General features: G+C 35.9%; 1 protein-coding gene across 5 annotated transcripts in view; it reads right to left on the bottom strand.

Annotated features, from left to right (window-relative positions):
* Positions 1-22,822, bottom strand: part of LRCH3 (leucine rich repeats and calponin homology domain containing 3) — a 127,109-nt gene that overhangs the window by 16,837 nt on the left and 87,450 nt on the right. For 2 of the 5 annotated variants that reach the window (XM_082626050.1, XM_082626047.1), the window contains exons 11-14: positions 13,683-13,734; positions 13,148-13,297; positions 7,752-7,805; positions 3,419-3,490 (exon numbers count right to left, since the gene is read on the bottom strand). In XM_082626050.1, coding sequence (XP_082482176.1) covers positions 3,419-3,490; positions 7,752-7,805; positions 13,148-13,297; positions 13,683-13,734 — 328 coding nt within the window. The remainder of the gene's footprint in view (positions 1-3,418; positions 3,491-7,751; positions 7,806-13,147; positions 13,298-13,682; positions 13,735-22,822) is intronic. The other 3 variants (XM_082626051.1, XM_082626049.1, XM_082626048.1) reach the window with 2 other exon arrangements.

Raw genomic sequence — 22,822 nt, forward strand, 5'->3', positions numbered from 1 at the left:
TCTTTTTTGGATTTCCTTCCCATTTAGGTCACCACAGAGCATTCAGTAGAGTTCCCTGTGCTATACAGTAGGTTCTCATTAGTTATCTATTTTATATCAATAGTGTATATATGTCAATCCCAATCTCCCAATTCATCCCACCACCCCCCAAGGCCAAACTTTATTTATTCTAGAGAATACAAGATTTATATAATGCATTCTCTAAAGATAGTCCTATTATATAACAGGCCTTTCCTACTGTGAAAAATGAAGTCATCCTAAGGCAGAAAATTTTATTGGGAAATGTATAGAAGAGAATAAAATTTTATTTTATAATAGTATTTTGCTGGCATACTTTCTAAAGTATTCCTACCCCCCTCCTTGAGTAATGTTTTAAGAAAGAGTGATGAAGGTTTCTTCATTTCAGTTAGGAAATGAGGTATTTAAAGATGATAGCTGTATTTTGAGACTAGTATTTGAATCCAAGATGTTTTTAATTTATTGACCAAAGGAACTGTAAAGGAGGAAGAACTAGCTCAACTGGTATAGAGTGTACCTAAAAAAAGGGAATGGAGTTAAGCTAATTTAAAAGGAAGTGTTGGTTAGCTGGGTTAAAAATACTGAAGACTTGGCAGAGGAGTAGAATCAAGAAAAGCTAGAATAACAACAGGTTTTCAGGCCTTGATAGCTAGTTATATTCAATAATCATTGAGCTGTACTCAATAATTTATGATAACTGAGACACATTTTTGAACAGAATGACTTTAAAACACACACACAAATATACACACACATACACACTCCCGTGCTTTTTCCTCCCTTTTGGTTTTCAATATTTTCAGAAATCTTTTATCTGAAGTTGGAGTTGGGTCAGGTGAGATTAATGATGACAGGAAATTTTAACTGCTATAAATAAATAAATAAACAGAAGCCATGCTGTTGAGAAAATTCTTGGACTGATCTGAAAGACAATTCTGTGGTAATGATTCCTTGGTTTGATACTCTTAGGCCAAGAACTAAGACTTAAAAAGTAAGCTTCACTCCTGAGTGAAGCAATGTATTACATCTTCATTAGTGAAAAAGACAACATGTTCATCAAGTTTAAAGATGCCAATAAACTAAGTTTAGGATGCTGAGAAGAAGTGAAAATTTAAATAACAAATTTAATTTAAAATAAGAGCAACAGGGACTAGTAAAAGGAATAAATGGGCCAATGAGGCAAAAGCTGGATACCTTTTTAAGTAAACAAAATACTATCCTTATTTTCAAGGAAGATGAGGTAGGAAGGAGAAAGCTAGGACCAATGGTACAAACAGAAAAACATAAAAGTAGAGATTATTCCAGATACAGAGGAAAAAAAGTTTTTTTTAATTTAAAAAGGCCTATTACAGTGAGATAGACTAGAAACATTAACATATTTAGGAATAAAACAATAAAGTTATTAGACAACTCTATTAGATTAGAAGGAAGAGCTGAAACACATTCCACTGAATGGCAGCAAATGTTCTCTACCTCCAGAAATACCAAAAGATAACATACAGTTGGGTGTAATGAAAAACAAAGCCAGAAAAGAGGGGACTTACAGAATGGTGATTTAAAAAATATATTTTTATTGAAACTATAAATCTAACTGCTTACATTCTAGGATACTGAAATAATTAGTTCAAATCACGCTGAGGCCACTGACTAGTATATCTGAGAACTTTTGGAGAAGTGGAGAGCAAAAAATGGAAACTGATACAAAGTCAACTTTTAGTGCCTATCTAAGCAACAAAAGAAATAAAATCATGCCTAAATATAGTATATACCTGCTGCAAAGTAACTGAGATACCAAAAAATAAAGAATAAATATTTTTAAACTAATCATTTGACAGTGCAGCAGGTCTGACAGGAAGAATGTTAGACATTACACAACTTCTGGCACATTCAGATTTGGCCTTACTCAACTATAATTCTAGGGGAGGATAAGCCCCAATGCCCTAAGGTATCCACTGAGTGTAATGAATTAACTTTTCTCCTATATACCTAGAATGGTACTAGTTATACACCTTCCTTGAAAAAATTTTGAAAACAGTCCCTCAAATAATTTTCTTTGTAGTTCAAACAAGGAACCTAGCTGAGAAAGGCTAGCAAAAGGTTAATATAGAAGAGAATTATAAAGTTTCTTCAGGAGTCATCCAGGTATGTGTAGCTTCAATAATAACCAGAGAGAAGGTTTATCAGGTTTACAGATGTTATAAAGTTGGGGTCAGCATTTAGAAGGACATGATGCAAGAATCTGAAAGTATTCCGGGAAATTAGAAAATTTTAAATGTTTGAAAAGCAAAATTAAGTATTTAGGAAAACAACAGATACAAAGTTTAGAAATTAATTATCATTTAGGAATATAACTAAAACATCTGAGAATTACAATGGATACAGAGAAAAATGAATACCAAAATGGAAAAAGCCAACCTAATGCTCAGCATAAGACGTGAATAACCCTTGTTGCATGCTCAGTACCACATGGGCTCTAATGAGGGATATATTTCTAGTTGGGAACTGTGGAGCCAAAATGGGGGGCAGAGAACTTGTGAAAGTTCATAAGGACAAACAGGCTAGGAAAGGCACATAAAAGGGCCAAAGCTTATTTACAGAGAAGACAAGGGTGGCATCATAATAGTTTTCAAATATAAAGATTCTCCACATAAGGACTGCTAAATAACTAGAAAATCTCCACTCTGGAAAGAAAAGAAGAAATAGGTGTAAACCACAGGAGGACAGATATAAGTTAGACAAGGAGAGGACCTTGTTGACAGTCAGGATTATGAGTCATTTCTTAGGTATCATATGATAATAAGTATGGAATTACCATCCCTAGAGGCCTTTAAAAAATAAAATACCACAGGTTTTTAATTTAGACTTCCAGGCCGTATAATCTCCATTGTAACTATTCCTACTCTGCTTTTAAGTGCAAAAGCAGCCATAGACAAATGGGAGTGGCTGTATGTCACTAGAACTATTTACAGAAACAGGTGGCCTAGGGACCATATCTTGCTGACCTCTACTGTAATAGGGTTTTGGCAGTGACACTTTGGGGGACTGATACTCAAATTATTTTGCATGCACATCAGACAACAGAGTTAACTCAATATCATATATTAACCAAAGTAACATAGTAACTCATGACAAAAAACCCCCAACCCTTTGATAAGAAAATTAGAAGGACATTTCAAACAAAAATCTCAATACAAAGAATTAACAAAGGCTCTATGTTTCTGGCATAATAAAACTTCCAAAAAATTTCAAATTAATGTTAAACTTAGTTTCATGAGCTTAGTTATATTTCATACAATCCTAGATTTCAGACTGTTGTTAGACCAATCCATTGGGAAATTTAAGACCTCGCCTGCAAATCCCCTCCTCAAAGTTCCTGGTAAATTACAATAACAAGATATACCTTAAGAGGCCTGAAGGCAGAAGAATGAGGCAGGGTAGCAGCACAGCCCACTTGATTCACACCTGACAGCGACTAAATTGCAAAAGAGAAAGAGAAGAAACAGAAGGCAGCATTTATGTTAGCAAAATGTCAGACAGGCAGGCAGACAGATCTTGTCAGTAAAATTAGAAAAGGAAAGGTCACTGACAAACTTTCAAATGGTTTACTAAGATATTGATAGGGCAGAAAGAGAACAGTTGGGGGAAAAAACCCTATAATTTATTAAACACAGTTTTCCACCTGTTTAATTCAAATTATTTCAATACCTCATACCACATTAATCAAGAAATGAAAGGCATGATTTATTAAACATGATTTTATATAGAAATAAGACTGAGTACATCAAATTTTTTTTAGCAAAACAGCCTTAGAAACAAATGAGTCCTGTGCTGTTCCTATGACAGGGGAAACAAATCCAGTCAAAGAGCTCATTTTAACTGATCAGAATTGGCATGAATAAGAGCAACATCTTTTCAATATTAATCCAAATTAGATTTATTATAATTCAGTTTAATGGCTTTGATGTGAGAAGGCAGGACATGAGGATTTTGCATCACACCTTAAGGATGAACCAGCATTTCATTTCTGCTTCTGTAAAAGTCCAAATGACCTCTGAGAAGTACAATTTTCCTTTTCTTTGAATCCTTTCTCCTTTCACCAGCCTACATAAAACTAGTTAGATATATTAGAGATATAATTAGAGACAGTAAGTGTTAGAATCTATTGTACAGAATTTTGATTACAGATAAAAGCTGCTCAGAACATGACAATTTTTTCATTTGGTGGGGAGTGGAAATCAGAGAAGACAGAACTTTCACAAAGGGCGTTGGGTAAGATTGTATCTATTAAAAATGTCAAAGGCTTAAAGATATTAAAGCCTTTATAAGTTAAATAATTTTTTAAAGTTTAAACTACAATCACAAATATCTGAATCATGGGATAAATGAACAAGAACACATGTGGTATTTAGGAAAAGGTGAGTAGGATTGTCAATATAATAAATACAACTATATTTTTAATGAGTTGATAGATAGCAATGTCTTTTTTGTGTGTGCAAAAAAAAGCATGTAATACACACCGCAACATTACCTTAAGGCAGAAGAACGTGAGGACAGAAATGTACCAAAGAACAAGGCTGTGACAGCAGTCTGACACTGTATACGCCTTCACCTATTTAGGCTTCCTGGGCCTCCTAATGATCAAGTGGACTTGAATCACTGTCAATCTCAACTATAAAAAGGCTAAAAGCCACTATGCTGGCAAAGAAGGAAAACAGGATGGAAGGAAGAGGAAGTGAAATGAGCCTAGATCCTTTCTAGTATCTAGAGATGGGATGTAGATACATATGGGACATATATGAAAGCAACAGAAGCCTGAAGGGCAATCCTAAGAGAATGTTAGTGTAACTGAGATTAAACATTACCAACAGTTATTTCAAATCCCATATTTCAAGGTCTTTAAATCAAATCCAACATTTACTTGCTATATCATCAGAACTTCTTATCTTGAAACATTTTTTTTTGACATTTTTTTTTCTGATTGTGATTTTAGTATTTTTTTATTTTGGCCACACCACGCAGCTTGTGGGATCTCAGCTCCCCGACCAGGGATTGAACTGGGGCCACTGCAATGAAAAAGCCGAATCCTAACCACTAGACCACCAGGGAACTCCCCTAATGAGCAATTATTAGATGTACAGAATACATCAGGAATTATTCACTCAGGAATTATTTATTAAGCAACTAGTATATCCCAGGAATTATGATAGGGATTGGGTATACATAGATAAATGCAACAGAGAATATCCCTGTGCCCATGAAGCTTACAGTCTAGTAGTCTATTGGGGGTGGGGGAGAGGGGGAGATACAAAACTATTAATAAACACCCACCTAAAAGTGCTGTGAAGAAAAAAAAAAACAGTGGGGACAAATTTGATTTGGGGGTAGGGGTGTTGCAGAAAAGCCATTTTAAGGGTGTGACATTTAAGCTGATACCAGATAGATCAGTAGGAATTAACCAAGGAGTATATGCAGGGAATGAGAGGCATTCCATGCAGAGGGAGCAGCATTTGCAAAGATCCTGAGGTGGGAAAGGGCTTGCCATATTTTCAGAGCTGAAAAAATGCTGATATAGCATGGCCCCAGAGATGAGAGATACATAGTACCCAGAGTACACAGGAGCTTACAGGCCACGTTAAGAAGTTTGGAACCCACTCTAAATGGTTTGTAGGCTGTGTTAAGAAGTATATGGATTTTGGGACTTCCCTGGTGGTCCAGTGGTAAAGAATCTGCCTTCCAATGCAGGGGACACTAGTTCAATCCCTGGTCGGGGAACTAAGATCCCACATGCCGCGGGGCAACTAAACCTGCACGCCACAGCTACTGAGCTCATGCACCTCAACGAGAGAGCCTGTGTGCTGCAAACCACAGAGCCCACAGGCTCTGGAACCCGCGCACCACAACTACAGAGCCCATGTGCCCTGGAGTCTGCGTGTCACAACTAGAGAAGAGAAAACGCTCACGTCACAACTAGAGAGAAGCCCACGTGCTGCAACTAAGACCCGACGCAGCCAAAAAAATAAATAAAATAAATAATAAATAAATCTAAAAACAAAAGTATATGGACTTTATTCTACTATATGAAGTCACTGAAAAGTAGTTTTGAGAAGATCAGAGGTATGATTTACAAAATGACTCTTTTTGTAATACATGTTGGACACTATTTGGCATGCAAAAATATGTGAGACATGGTTCTTGTTTCTAAAGGCTGTCTAATTTAGGCCAGACAGGAATACTGTTAAGTAAAATATAAGTGTATGTATTTTGAAAATGGCTGAAATTACAAATTTCACGCTAAGGGGATTTTATTGTTTTTCCAAATTCCACTTTTTCCTTGACAAAAACGCCTGGGCATTCAGCACTTACTATATGTGTTATTAAATCTCATCTTCAGTTTCCTAAAGTGTTTCAAAGTGTTTTCAATTACAGTATGGGAGGCAATATAGCACAGTGTTCATGCACGTTCTCAAGTCACCCGGATCTAGATTTGAACACAGCCTTGTACTTACTAGCTGTGACCTTGGAGAAGTCACATTCTGGACAAAGCATTCTGTGCCTCAGTAATCATTTGTAAAATGGTGATAAGTTTAACCTTAACTCTTAAGGCTGCTGTGAGGAGTGAATGAGATAATTCTGGTAAAGTGTCTGGATCACCACAGGCTCTCAATATTCTTCTACATTACATTATTATTTGCTTCTCATGCCAATTAACTTTGACTAAAACTCCAGAGGCTTATTTCTTTATAAGACTGCCAGTTAAAATGTGCTTTAGCCATCTTAAAGGAAATGATGATTACAGAACACAGAAATTCTGACGATGAAAGTTTATGTAATAGAAATCTCATGCTCAAGTATGCAGTTCATGCGGTAGTATGCACAATGGTGGTAGTCACTAGCTCCTAAGACAGGAATTGTTACAGACAATAGGCTTTTGAACTGCTAGTTTTCAATACGATGGTGAAAAAAATAACATAAAACATGATGGGAAAAGCAATTATGTACATGGTTAGAATTCTCTTGCAAAGCTGATAAAAGTAAGACTCTCAATAAAGCTCTGAAGTTATACTCATTTTCAGCTGATGAAACAGGCAATAAAAGTAAACCAGTATGTTTTAATGTATCTTCTAAATTTGCATGTGTCCAATCAAATACAAAATTAAAAAAAAAAGTAAACCAATGTTAAAAATGATCAGTAGACAGCATTCCAAGTTAATGTTTCCCTGAGTTTAAGATATAAAATGGGTATGGAAGGATAATCTTGAGATCTAAAAGTTTGGGATTTTCAGTAGGTTAAAATAGATAATAAAATAGGATGCCAAATATACATTTGTATAATGAGCACCATGAAGTAAGGGAACCATTCATCATACAGGTGACTTATAAGACAAAACAGTGATTAATAAAGTTCACCTGGAATTAGAAACATTTAAAAAACGAATGTATTATTCCCTCTCCTCCAAACACACATGCAAAGCCAATATGGTTCTCAATGCAAATGTTTTACTTTTGGAAACACTAACAAAGATATTTGAATCATATCTGCAGAACACTTGCAACACTGGGTAAATCATGAAAAGTAATGTAGGGAGACAGTTCTAGCTATTTGTAAAGCATTTAGTAATGATGCGCATCATGTTTTATGGTATTTAGATCAATTCAGAATGAAAAGTACAATAGCTATTCCCCAAATCTCTAGACACAGCAATGTAAAACTCCATTTTGTGCAAGGTTCTTACCACTAACAAGGCACTATCATCAGTGTGCTGAGACCTTCTGGATGGGAAGGGACACTGGAGAGGTGGAGAAAAATGAAGCAATGTCAAAAACAAGCTATGCACACACATGACGAGTTTCACAAATACACAAGCAAAGAGACATATTAACACATACTTGTGAAGATGCTGACATACAGGACCACATTCACAATCATTCAGAATTCATGCATTAAAATAGCTAATAAGTTGTTTCTGAGTAACAATTTTCTCCCAAAGAACTTAAACAACTGCAAATATGATCTTATTGCATAAAAACTCGAAAGCAAGGAGGGGAATAGGAATTATTCTCTGTTCTGAGAAGAGAAAGCTGAAGATGTAGAAGTCACATTTGTGGTCATTTAGTGCGCTAGTGACAAATGCAAAACAATAAACCCAAGAGTCATGATTTCTAGTCTAGGCTTCTCTTCATTACCTTTCTCAGACAAAACAAGGGTACAACTGGAAATTTTAAAACTATACATGTTATTTTCCTGAGGAGCTTTAGTTTTCAGATAATGAATTACTCCAGAATGACCAGTAAGAAGGAAATGTTGGGTAAAAAAGGAGGAGTGTATTAACTTATCAAACTTTGATTGTCAAAGGTTTGTACAGAGTTATTACCATGTGAAGAAAAGACAACTGAAAGTGCTTGAGTGAATCTTTCAGGTACTGTACCAATGCATAAGCTCTCAAAAAATAACCAAAAATAGTTATTATATGTCCAATAAGATTAAAAAAAACCTTTATAATGGATAATTTAAAACATTTCAAACAATACATTTTACCATTCCAGAAACACTTGTGCTTTGAAAACACTGTGCTGAAGACTGATGCTTGTAAAGCCCCATGTGTTAGGTTTTCAAATAACTTATTTTACAAAAAGCAAAGTCAACACTCACGTGAAATAATGCCTTTATGCATTTTTTAAGGAAGTAATGATCATAAATTGAAAAAATAAGAAGGCAAAGATAAAGGAAAATAGCTAATGAAAAAGCCAAGTACAATAAAATATTCATTTAGTAATAAGCTTCATTTTAACAGGTCAAAATAGGTGCACAGATTTTTAAAAAAATAATGAATCATAAATTTTATTTCAAAATGTAAATGTCACTAAACGTGCACACATGTTAAAACAATAAAATTTACAATCTAGTTTATTTTTTCTCTTTGCATAGGACATCATTATAATACAGAATCTAGGTGCATAGATTTTTAAAAGGTTAATAAACAATTAATTTTACATGTTACTTTGTAACAAAAATGTACTACTTAATATTATAAAACTAATGTGTACAAAGTATAATCAATAATATACACACTTAGGAAATGAGCACTGAAGCTGAAATACTATGTAGAGTTTTCTGTTTAATACCGACACCATTCACGTGTGCCAGATACAGCTCTCAGGACCATCTCTCATTACACAGTAGCTCTGAAAATGGATGAGGGAGATGATAACTCTGCTGGGGATGGGAGGAGGGAAATAATCTCCAGACGGATGTGTATAGATTTTAAAAACCCCAATCTATAGATTCTGATAAACTTCCTGGTCTGTGTCTTTTTCTCCCTAGTAAGGAGAATTTTGTGAGAGGAAAAAAGAAAATGGCAACATTTTGATCACTGAAAACATACGATAATCACATGCAAAACATTTCATTTTCATTGCAATAATAAAAAGTTCCAAAGAAAGGTGATTATATAAACTTACCTCACCGTCTAAGGGGGGGGGTGTTGTTTTTGTGGACTTTGTGACACTTTTTGCTATATAACCCCACACCCCCCAAAAAGGGGAAGCTGGTCAGAATCTAGAACACTGGGAATGAAAAATGCTATTTACTAAAATGATCACTCACATTAATCTCTGTATCTCTCGTGTATGGTATTTTTCTAGATTTACTGGTTAGAAGACGCTGCTCTTTCCCTTAAATAGCTTAAAATTTAAATGAGGAAAAGCAATAAGCTGACAAACAGTATTTTCCTGTGTCTATAAGCATCTATAAACAGAAATTTATAAAAACTATGTTTTTATACGTACATGGATATAAACACATTCAGAGTAGTAATCTCTCACTAAAATCTCTCAATGAAATCACCCTCTCTTTCTTTAATGGCTTCAAATATCACTCTAATGCTAACAGCTTTAGCTCTCTCCTATCAGCCAAATTCCAGGCTTGCATTTTCAAATGCCTGTGGAAACTCTCTACTTAGAAACCCCACTGTCATCTCCTGTTCAACATAACCAAAAAAACTCAATTTCCCATACTAACTGGGTATTTCCCCCCAATTTGCTAATTTCTGTTATTATGTCAATTAATAATATCACAGTATCTGTATAGTGAGTGTTTTACCATGTGTTTTTATATACAGTATCTCAAGTGATTCTTCTTATTCTGTGAGATAAACATCATAATCATATTCTTTTAAAGATGAGAAAACTGAGGACAGAGAGGTTATGTGACATGTGCAAGGTTACAAAGTTAGTAAGTGGCATAACTGAGATCTGCACCTATGCCTTCTGATCCCAAATCCAACATTCTTTCCACAAAGCTAACTCCCATTAAAACCATTCTTTTAGCCTCAAACCCTTGCTTTGGAACCTTTTTTTTTCACTCATTTTCAGTGATTTATTCAACATTCACTACACATCTATGTATAAGATATAATGATGCTTCTTTTGAAATCTCTCTTACAGTTAATTTATAAAACCCTTTGTGGCAGTAGGGGGTGCAGCATACACCATACTAGTAAAAGTACTAGGTGAAGCCATAATAATTCTGAAATAGTTAATACTTAATAGTTAAACATTAAACGTATGAGGAAAATAAAGGCACAGAATGGCTCAGTAACTTTCCAAAAGTCAAGCACATACCAAGTAGCAAAGCTGGATTCAAATTCAGATATTTCCGATTCTAAGCCCTTACCACAGGACAACACTGCCTTTCCTTAGGAAACTTAGAAATCATCTAGTCTTATGCCTTCATTCTGTACCCTAATCTAATTATTGTAATTACTCTCTATTTCATTTTCCTTCTTTCCTCATCTCTTTCTAACATATTCTAACATGAGTAGATTAGTTTTTCAGAAGTACCTTCCCTGTCTTTTCTCCTGCTTAAGAACTAAAATTGTTCTTTTCTGCCTAATTGTTCAAGATCAAACTCTAATTTGACATTTAATCAAGGCTATCTACAATGTAATTATCTCTTACTAGTTATATGACTTCTACAGAAGGCAAGCTAAATGAGTTAATTTATGTAAAATGCATAGAACAACACTTAGGACATAGTATATGTTAGCCATTATCATTTACTGAGAGTCAGTATAGCATTCTGGTCATAGACCAGGGTTTGGAGCCAGCCTGTCCTTTTTTTTTTTTCTTTCCAGTTTTATTGAGATGTAATTGACATACAGCAATGTATAAGTTTAAGGTGTAATAGCATAATGATCTGAGTTACATACATGATGAAATGATTACCACAATAAGTTTAGTGAACATCCACCATCTCATAAAGATAACAAAAGAAAAAGAAAAAAAATGATGAAATGATAAGAACTCTCAGGATTTACTCTCTTAACAACTTTCACATTTAACACATATTTTGTACATTGCATCCCTAACTCTTATTTATCTTATAACTGGAAGTTTGTACCTTTTGGCCACCTTCAGCCAATTCTCCCTCCCTCATGCCCTGTCTCTGGTAACCACAATTCTGACCTCTTTTTCTATTAGCTTGTCTGTTTGTTTGTTTTTGAAGTATAACTGACCTACAACACTATGTTAGTTCCTGGTGCAAAAGATAGTGATTTGATATTTCTACATATTACAAAGTGATCACCATGATAAGTCTAGTTACCATCTGGACTTTTTTTTTTTAAAGAAACTGTTTATTTTCCATCAGCTTTATTTCCATTTTCTGTTCAGCCTGTCTTGATTAGAATCTTTGCTCTGCCACTTACTACCTGAGTATTTAACCTCAGGAAAATTGTTATCCTCCCTGAGCATCAGAGATCATCATCACAGACTTGATACATTTGAAAAAATATAAGAGAATTTATTATGTGTATGGTACTTAAAGAAGATATACTTTGGCTAGAGTTATGAAACAAGAGAGAAAGCATTTAGAGGATGAGTGATTCATTTGTTCGATCATTCATTTAAAAAATATTTATTGAGCTTTACTAGGGGCTAAGACCTGCTTAAATCTAGGGATACAGCAGTGAATAAACATGACAGACATGGTCCCTGTCTTCATGGAGTTTACGGGTAAATGGGAGAGACAGATATGTTATATATGTGTGTGTGTGTGTGTGTGTGTGTGTGCGTGTGTTTTTTTGGCCACACCATGTGGCTTGTGGGATTTTAGTTCCCCGACCAGGGATCACACCCAGGCCCTTCGCAGTGAGAACGTGGAGTCCTAACCATTGGACCACCAGGTAATTCCTGGGAGAGACAGACATTAAACAAGCAAAAATATAAATAATTATTTAACTATAAAGAAAAAATTCCAAGGTGATTTCAGAACTAAAAGACTTAAGTAACACAGGCAAAATATTGAAACAGGTTTAGAGGCAACCATAGAGGCTGATTAAAAAAAGAAGTATTGGGCTTCCCTGGTGGCGTAGTGGTTGACAGTCCGCCTGCCGATGCAGGGGACACAGGTTCATGCCCCGGTCCGGGAAGATCCCACATGCCCCACGGAGCAGCTGGGCCCGTGAGCCATGGCCGCTGAGCCTGCACGTCTGGAGCCTGTGCTCCACAACGGGAGAGGCCACAACAGTGAGAGGCCCGTGTACAGCCAAAAAAAAAAAAGAAGTATTAACAGGGGTTGTTAATTGAGTAGATGTGGAGAAAACAGAGAGTAAAGAATCAAAGATGACTAAAGTATTAAACCTGTGAGCCTTGCAAATTTTTGGTATTCCCTAGAGGTAAGGAAGTCAGTGATAGATTCAGATAACAATAGTTTATATTTGCATGGCACTTTACAGTTTACATATAGCATTTTCACTTTCTTGATGCACTAGAGATTTAGGAAATGGCAGCTGGACAGTAAAGTGATATGTCTAACGATAGGTAGTTAAGAGTAGAGACTATCACTGTCCTAAAAGGAAGATCAATCACTTCTGATTGTCCTCAAGCCTATCTACATAGGAGGACAATTAATCTAATCACAAGCAGGAGACTATTATACTATTTATTATACTATTTATTATTATATTATAATACTATACTATTATACTATTTACTTGAGAATTCTTATAATTAAGATATCAACTCTTTTTTTTTAATTAAGACAATAAAACCTGACATCCTCAGAAAAACAAATAAGCACTTACTTCTAAGAAACTTTAGGAATATCATTCAATGAATCCAAAGGACTCACCTTGACAAAGTCCAGGACAGCATCTCTTTGAATCTGCTTGGTCCTTATTTTCTCCTCCTCATACTGTAGGGCAGCAAGTTGTGCCTCTCTCCGAGTACGTTCTATTAATTGTTCTCTTCTCCGATGAAGTTCCAAGTCTGCATGTGAAAACTAGAACAAAAGTATCATTTAGCATATGCAAGTAGCGATAAAGATCAACTTACCAATATTCTTTATCAGTTTGGGAAACTACTGCTGACCCAAGCAACTTTTACTTTGCAGTCACCTAGCATTTCTTCAGATGTGTTTATTGCTCATCTTTTCCCATCTTTGCACTGTGTTCTTACACGTATTATAAAGACTTATTTTCTGTCTGGTGTCTAAAAACACTGTTACCAGCATAAGGTGCACATATTATATTAACTGTACATTGAAGAGACAGGTAATGAAATTTATAGATATTTGGCAATTAACTGTAAATTTAAGTATTATAAAAGAAGAAAACCATCTTAATTAAAAGAACCCCACAAACTAAAACCGAAAAAAATGTTTTTACCTGATTATGACTTGGTGATAGTGATAAGAGAGAAGATGGCTCAGCTGGAACCCTGACCCAAAAAAGAAAAAAAGGAAAGAAAAAACTCTTTGATAAGACAGATAGATAAAAGACAAGTGGAATTTTATTGTTAATGCAGCTTTCTATTAATCAGCAGGCAAACTGTCTGGTCAGCACTGAAAGACCAATTGCATTTTTTAAACTTGAGCCCAAGTCACTAAATTAAGCTACAGGAACACCTGATGTCTCCAACTCACATTTCACGTGATGGTATCACTGATGAAGTTACAGATAGCTAACGACTGTCTATGTCAGCCAGTGCTGACAATACGGTTATTTGAGATCACTTGTCAAACAATATCGTTTCTTTACAGCACACTAAGTACTACAATCTTCTTTACTATCAAGCCTGAAACAAGATACATGTAAATGGAGATGGTTTATACACAAAGCCATTTTATCAGCAGAAATCTGGAATACTACAGAGCCTGTAACTGTATGTTTAAAGCACTCCTACTCCCATTTTAATTGAAGAAGCAACTGTAACAACAAAAGTAAAGATTTTGTTGATTTTTATCTTTTAGAAAAACATGAAACCTGATTTGATGCTTAAAAAAACAGTAAAACTTGCTTCTCAGTTTTATCAGTGCTAACTCTTATACTTTGATATATATTCCCTGTTGTAATTCCTAAATTTTAAAAATATAATATGTAAGAAACCAAAAACTTAAGCTATTCTACTATACTCTTTCATGCCACATTTTTTTCTTTTCTTTTTTTTTTTTTTGCGGTATGCGGGCTTCTCACTGTTATGGCCTCTCCTGTTGCGGAGCACAGGCTCCGGATGCGCAGGCTCAGCGGCCATGGCTCACGGGCCCAGCCACTCTGCAGCACGTGGGATCTTCCCGGACCGGGACACGAACCCGTGTCCCCTGCATCAGCAGGCGGACTCTCAACCACTGCGCCATGAGGGAAGCCCCCACATTTTTTTCTTATATTGGTTCCAATTCTTTGAAGTTTTCACAAAATTCTTTTAAAAAAATTTCAGCCATTAAAAAAACTTTTGACAGAATAAATTATGTTTATAATTTTTAAAAGGAACAGAATAAATAACTACCAAATAAATTACTTAATAACTTCCTATACAAGGTTTAAAATAAGGTTAAAGCTAGGGAAAAACCTCCTTAACTTTCTACTAATCCTTGTCAACCTTTATCCTAGTGCTCCTAATCAGTGCATCCTCAGTCACAAGTCTGACAAGATAAGAGGAGGAGAGTGGGTTGGTAGGGTAAGACTTTTAACTGGGATATAGCCAATAATGAGAGATGAGTGACTCCAGTACTATATACTAGTCTGGGAGAAGAATAACTGGCATTAACTGCAAATTTGTCCCAAACTACTAATTTCACTGTTAACATTTCCTATAGCTTTTATTGGCTATCTGTAGATAAACTACACCAAAAACCCCAGAAAGGACCATGTAAACCCATCTCAAGTGGGTTTATGTGCCCTGATTTGAACACTATGTTTTAATAATGCTTTTCAAGCAAAACCTTTTAATATACACCTTCTTTCTACTCCCATTTCTTTACTCTCTTTTTATACCAAAACCTCTTTAAAAAGCTGGTTAAGTCCATTGTTTCTACTTCATTTCATCCCATTTTATTTTGAACCCACACCAATCTGGATCTGTCCTCACAACTTCACTGAAAACTGCTCTCTTCAAGTCTGAGGCTTTACATGTCCAAATCCAATAGTTTTTAGCCCTCACCTTACTGAACCTACCAGCAGTATGTGTGACACTGCTTATCTCTCTCCATGTCTTGAGATGCTCTCTTCACTTAGCCTCTGGGACACCACCCTCTCCTATCCCCATGACCTTTCCTGCTTAAGTCTCTTTTGCTGGTTGTTTAAGCCCTAATTCTCTCCCCTTTACTCCAAACTTATGTATCTACCTACTTACTTGGTAACTCCACTTGAATGTCTAGCAGGCACCTCAAGTAGAACATAACCACAACTTAATTCTCATCTCACAGTCCAAACCTGTTCTGCCTTGATAACACTCTTCAGTGTTCCTTGAACATACCAAGCATGTTCCTCTATTAGGGCCTCTGCCTAGACTGTTCCTCCCCTAGACAGCCAGAGTGCTTGATCCCTCTATTTTTTAGGTTTCTATCAAAATATTATTACCTCATAAAATTGCTCTCACTCTCCCCCCGCTCTACTCTTTCACCCTGCTTTATTTTTCTTTATAGCACTTCGCATTTCCTGACAAATACTTGTTACATATATTTGTCTACATCCATTAAAAGATTAGCTTTATAACATCAGGGACCTAGAACACAGCCAGATGGCTGCAGTGCTCAAGAAATATTGTTTAAATGAATGGCAGTGGCATCTTCCCCTCAAAAAGTATGGGATACTGAAACAAAAATACAGGTAACTATATGCCTTTTTAAATCCTGAACTTATTTGAGCAGAGTAAACTGGCAGACTCTGAACTGCCCTTCTGCTTGTCTTTGTTCATAAAACCACATTTAATATGAGTAGCTTTTCTACTTTTGTCTACCTAACATGAAACTAAAAATTTCCAGGTATTACTCAACTGTTCTTTAATTCTATACTGCTTCTAATAGAAATTAATGAACTTCCCAGGACCTAGCCTGACATTAGCATCTCTCCTGAACTAAAATGCCAATCAAATGATAAGTGAGCCCTTAAAATTTTTTTTGATATATAAAATGATAATTTTGTTAGTTTTAACTTCAAATTTATTTAATCCATCTTAGCAAATAACTATAAAACACTTACCAATTTATCATAATACTTTTAATGTATCCCCCTACCTTTACTATCCCCCAGGCAAGTAATGTCTGTGTTTGTGTGTGGGAGGGGTAGGTAGGAAGAAATGTACATGGTGGGTGATGGGAGGGGAGGAGAATTAGGAGAAAAAAAGAGGTAAGCAACTTTTCAGCAATGACTAACGAGCAAGTAGCAATATGTATACTGACTCAATTCCTCTCAGTCTTTGTAACTGGAGGACTGATCAACTTTTTTGGTTAACATATTACTCAGGTTACAGACAAGTCTTGTGAGCCTGAGAGCTGCCAGTCATTCGGAGGTGATTTTGTTTTTCTAGGTTCTAATTCATGATTCCATTTGAATGCAAGCTCTAGGAGGACAGGAACTTTCAAAGTTCACAGCTATTTCCCAATACCTAAAAAAGTACTTAGCACAAAGAAGATATTTAGCACATATCTAACTAAAACAAATGAAGTATGTATTGATCTTAGAGCTTAACTGTTAGACTTAACTGATTATTGGGATAAAGTGTGGAGTTCTTATCCAAAGACTGTATTAAGGTCTAATGCTTTGAGACACCCAATTAAAAGTAATCATTGATTCAGTTTCTAGCACTGTGGCAGAATAGATACTCCAAATGACTCTTCCAATGGAAACAAAAAAACTGCTCAATAAAGTAATCTTCTAAAATGTGTTGCTAAAGTGTCATAAAAATAAAGAATCCACAGATTCTAAAAAGAAGTAAAAACAGGAACTATGGATTAAGGTTTGGTAGGCAGACTTTTGGCCCCCATGATCTCCACTCTGGTGTTACTCTAATAAATATGTTACACATCAGAAAGGACTTTGCAGATGAAATTAAGGTTACTAATTGGTTGACCTTATCCAGGTGGGCCTAATATAATCATACAAGTCCTTAAAAGCAGAAGAGGAGGCAGGAGAGTTTGTGAGATATGGCAGAAAGGAAAATCAGAGATTCAAAATGTGAGAAGGATTTAGCCTGTCACTGCTGTCTTGAGATGCAGGGAGCCAAGAACCAAGAAATGTAGGTGGACTCTAGAAGCTAAAATGACTCCCAGCTAATAGCCAACAAGGTAATGGAGTCCTCAGTCAATAACTGCATGGAACTGAATTCCGCCAGCAACCTATATGAGCTGGGAAGTGGATGCTCCTCCAGGGTTCTCCAGATAAGAATCCAGGCCATCCAACACCTTGACTTTGGCCTTGTGAGGCTGTAAGCAGAGAAACAAGAGAAGTCTGCCCAGACTTCTATCTCTCACAACTGTAATATAATAAATAGGTATGTTTTAAGCTACTAAATTTGTGGTAATTTGTTATAAAAGCACTAGAAAACTAATATATAAGGCAACTGAGCAAAAAGCTGGCTTTTAGTCAGTAAATTTAAGAAAACTGAAATTGTATCAAGTATCTCATCTGACCACAACACTATGAGACTAGATAGCAATTACATGAAAAAACTGTAAAAAATACAAACACGTGGAGGCTAAACAATATGCTACTAAATAACCAAGAGATCACTGAAGAAATCAAAGAGGAAATCAAAAAATACCTAGAAACAAATGACAATGAAAGCACGATGACCCAAAACTTATGGGATGCAGCAAAAGCAGTTCTAAGAGGGAAGTTTATAGCAATACAATCCTACCTCAAGAAACACGAAAAATCTCAAATAAACAAACTAACTTTACACCTAAAGCAATTAGAGAAAGAAGAACAAGAAAACCCAAAGTTAGCAGAAGGAAAGAAATCATAAAGATCAGATCAGAAATAAATGAAAAAGAAATGAAGGAAACAATAGCAAAGATCAATAAAACTAAAAGCTGGTTCTTTGAGAGGATAAACAAAATTGATAAACCATTAGCCAGACTCATCAAGTAAAAAAGGGAGAAGACTCAAATCAACAGAATCAGGAATGAAAAAGAAGTAACAACACTGCAGAAATACAAAGGATCATGAGAGACGACTACAAACAACTACATGCCAATAAAAATAGGACAACCTGGAAGAAATGGACAAATTCTTAGAAAAGTACAACCTTCCAAGACTGAACAGGAAGAAACAGAAAATATGAACAGACCAATCACAAGCAATAAAATTGAAACTGTGATTAAAAATCTTCCAACAAACAAAAGCCCAGGACCAGATGGCTTCACAGGTGAATTCTATCAAACATTTAGAGAAGAGCTAACACCTATCCTTCTCAAACTCTTCCAAAATATAGCAGAGGGAAGAACACTCCCAAACTCATTCTATGAGGCCATCATCACTCTGATACCAAAACCAGACAAAGATACTACAAAAAAAGAAAATTACAGACCAATATCACTGATGAATATAGATGCAAAAATTCTCAACAAAATACTAGCAAACAGAATCCAACAGCACATTAAAAGGATCATACACCATGATCAAGTGGGGTTTATGCCAGGAATGCAAGGATTCTTCAGTATATGCAAATCAATCAATGTGATACACCACATTAACAAATTGATGGATAAAAACCATATGATAAACTCAACAGATGCAGAAAAAGCTTTTGACAAAATTCAATGCCGATTTATGATAAAAACTCTCCAGAAGGTGGGCACAGAGGGAAACTACCTCAACATAATAAAGGTTATATATGACTAACCCACAGTCAACATCATTCTCAACGGTGAAAACCAAACCACTTCCTCTAAGATCAGGAACAAGACAAGGGTGCCCACTCTCACCACTATTATTCAACATAGCTTGGGAAGTTTTAGCCATGGCAATCAGAGAAGAAAAACAAATAAAAGTAATCCAAATCGGAAAAAAAGTAAAACTGTCACTTTTGCAGATGACATGATGCAATACATAGAGAATTCTAAAGATGCTACCAGAAAACTACTAGAGCTAATCAATGAATTTGGTAAAGTGGCAGGATACAAAATTAATGCACAGAAATCTCTGGCATTCCTATACACTAATGATGAAAAACCTGAAAGTGAAATCAAGAAAACACTCCCATTTACCATTGCAACAAAAAGAATAAAATACCTAGGAATAAACCTACCTAAGGAGACAAAAGACTGGTATGCAGAAAACTATAAGACACTGATGAAAGAAATCAAAGACAATACAAACAGATGGAGAGATATACCATGTTATTGGATTGGAAGACTCAATATTGTGAAAATGACTATACTACCCAAGGCAACCTACAGATTCAATGGAATCCCTATCAAACTACCAATGGCATTTTTCACAGAACTAGAACAGAAAATTTCACAATTTGTATGGAAACACAAAAAACCCTGAATAGCCAAAGTAATCTTAAGAAAGAAAAACAGAGCTGGAGGAATCAGGCTCTCTGACTTCAGACTATACTACAAAGCTACATTAATTAAGACAGTATGGTAACCGGCACAAAAACAGAAATATAGATCAATGGAACAGGAAAGAAGGCCCAGAGATAAACCCATGCACATATGGTCACCTTCTCTTTGACAAAGGAGGAAAGAATATACAACAGAGAAAAGACAGCCTCTTCAATAAATTGTGCTGGGAAAACTGGACAGCTACATGTAAAAGAATGAAATTAGAACACTTCTTAACACCACACACAAAAATAAACTCAAAATGGATTAAAGACCTAAATGTAAGGCCAGACACTATAAAACTCTTAGAGGAAAACATAGGCAGAACACTCTATGACATAAATCATAGCAAGATCCTTTTTGACCCACCTCTTAGAGTAATGGAAATAAAAACAAAAATAAGCAAATGGGACCTAATGAAACTTAAAACCTTTTGCAAAGCAAAGGAAACTACAAATAAGACGAAAAGACAACCCTCAGAATGGGAGAAAATATTTGCAAATGAAGCAACTGACAAAAGATTAATTTACCAAATATACAAGCAGGTCATGCAGCTCAATTTCACAAAAACAAAAAACCCAGTCCAAAAATATGCGGAAGACCTAAGTAGACATTTCTCCAAAGAAGATATACAGGTTGCCACAAACACATGAGAGGATGCTCAACATCATTAATCATTAGAGAAATGCAAATCAAGACTACAATGAGGTATCACCTCACACCAGTCAGAATGGCCATTATCAAAAAAAACTACAGGGGCTTCCCTGGTGGTGCGGTGGTTAAGAATCTGCCTGACAATGCAGGGGACATGGGTTCAAGCCCTGGTCCAGGAAGATCCCACATGCTGCAGAGCAACTAAGCCCGTGCATCACAACTACTGAACCTGTGCTCTACAGCCCGCGAGCCACAACTACTGAGCCCGCGTGCCACAACTACTGAAGCCCACACGCCTACAGCCTGTGCTCTGCAACAAGAGAAGCCATCGCCATGAGAAGCCCACACACCGCAATGAAGAGTAGCCCGCACTCGCTGCAACTAGAGAAAGCCCGCGTGTAGCAACGAAGACCCAATGCAGCCAAAAATAAATAAATTTTAAAAAACCCAAAAAAACTACAAACAATAAATGCCGGAGAGGGTGTAGAGTAGAGGGACCCCTCTTGCACTGTTGGTGGGAATGTAAGTTGATACAGCCACTATGGAGAACAGTATGGAGGTTCCTTAAAAAACTAAAGATAGAACTACTGTACGACCCAGCAATCACACTACTGGGCATATACCCTGAGAAAACTATAATTCCAAAAGAGTCATGTACCACAATGTTCATTGCAGCTCTATTTACAAGAGCCAGGACATGGAAGCAACCTAAGTGCCCATCAACAGATGAATGGATAAAGAAGATGTGGCACATATATACAATGTAATATTACTCAGCCATAAAAAGAGACGAAATTGAGTTATTTGTAGTGAGATGGATGGACCTAGAGTCTGTCATACAGAATGAAGTAAGTCAGAGAGACACATACCGTATGCTAACACATATATATGGAATCTAAAAAAAATATGGTTCTCAAGAGCCTAGGGGCAGGACAGGAATAAAGACGCAGACGTAGAGAATGGACTTGAGGACACGGGGGTTGGGGGGTGGGAAGGGGAAGATAGGACAAAGTGAGAGAGTAGCATTGACATTGACATATATACACTACCAAATGTAAAACAGGTAGCTAGTGGGAAGCAGCTGCATAGCACAGGGAGATCAGCTTGCTGCTTTGTGACCATCTAGAGGGGTGGGATAGGGAGGATGGCAGGGAGATGCAAGAGGGAGGGGATATGGGGATATATGAATATATATAACTGATTCACTTTGTTATATAGCAGAAACTAACACAAAATTGTAAAGCAATTATACTTCAATAAAGATGTTAAAAAAAAAAAGCTGGCTTTCACCTTGAGGGTGGGTGTATCATATCCTCGGAATCTTGGGCTTTACTTATGATGGATACAAGAGGCAGGAAGGACAAAAGATAAAGCTGAGGTCCCCCCACTACGGGGAAACATAACAAGAAATCCTTGCATGATACTGGAATCTCAAATGACCACACTTTCAATATAAGGACACATGGTAACTAAAAAGCTATTTTGAGATAAATTTCAAAGATATGAAATATAAGTAAATCGCCATGAACTAACCAATAAGACTAAAAAGTCCAAGTTATAAGACTTGTTTCATTATTCTCCCTACATTTTCTTTATCCATCTATATTTCAGTCTCCTAAAGAACTTCAATATCCTGTCAAGTTTAAGTGAAGAATGATATATGACACTATCTACACAGTAAATTTACTGTTGTTTAAGGATAGGCATATCAAGTCTACCACTTTAAGATTTCATAAAAACAGAAAGGAAGCAAAAAAACCAAAGGCTGGGAATTTTTCAACTATTGTGATGCAGTTTATGACAAGAAACTTTTTGGAATTCAAGAATAAGAAGCAGTACTTTGGAAAAAAAAAAGAAGCAGTGCTCTAAATGGCTAAGCTAAGTTTAGAAATATTGTGTGAGGCACTAATTGTAGATAAAAGGTCACTTCAATTGAAATAGGAATGAGGAATATATCGCTGTCTCTGTCTGTGGCTCTGTTTCTAATGAAAAGTTTAAGTAAAATAATTGCAGGTCTCTGGAAATTCATTTAGCCCTCTTTATGCATAAATCCAGACATATCACTATAAAATTTCACTGCTATTAAGTATCTTCAAATCAAATAATTATACAGGTAATGGTTTAGGTGATCTGAATTTAGAATGAATAAATCAATTTTACTTCTTTTTCTATTACCTAAGCACAAAGGTACATTTCACTTAGCTCTAAATACATCATATTTAAAACACATAGTATCTAAACATCTTCATTATACATAGATCTACACAAAATCAAAATCATTTCATTACCTAATTACTGAGTTTTAAGACAGAAAGAAATAAG

The sequence above is a fragment of the Mesoplodon mirus genome (genome assembly GCF_964341445.2).
Source record: "Mesoplodon mirus genome assembly, chromosome: 6".
Classification (NCBI taxonomy): Eukaryota; Metazoa; Chordata; class Mammalia; order Artiodactyla; family Ziphiidae; genus Mesoplodon; species Mesoplodon mirus.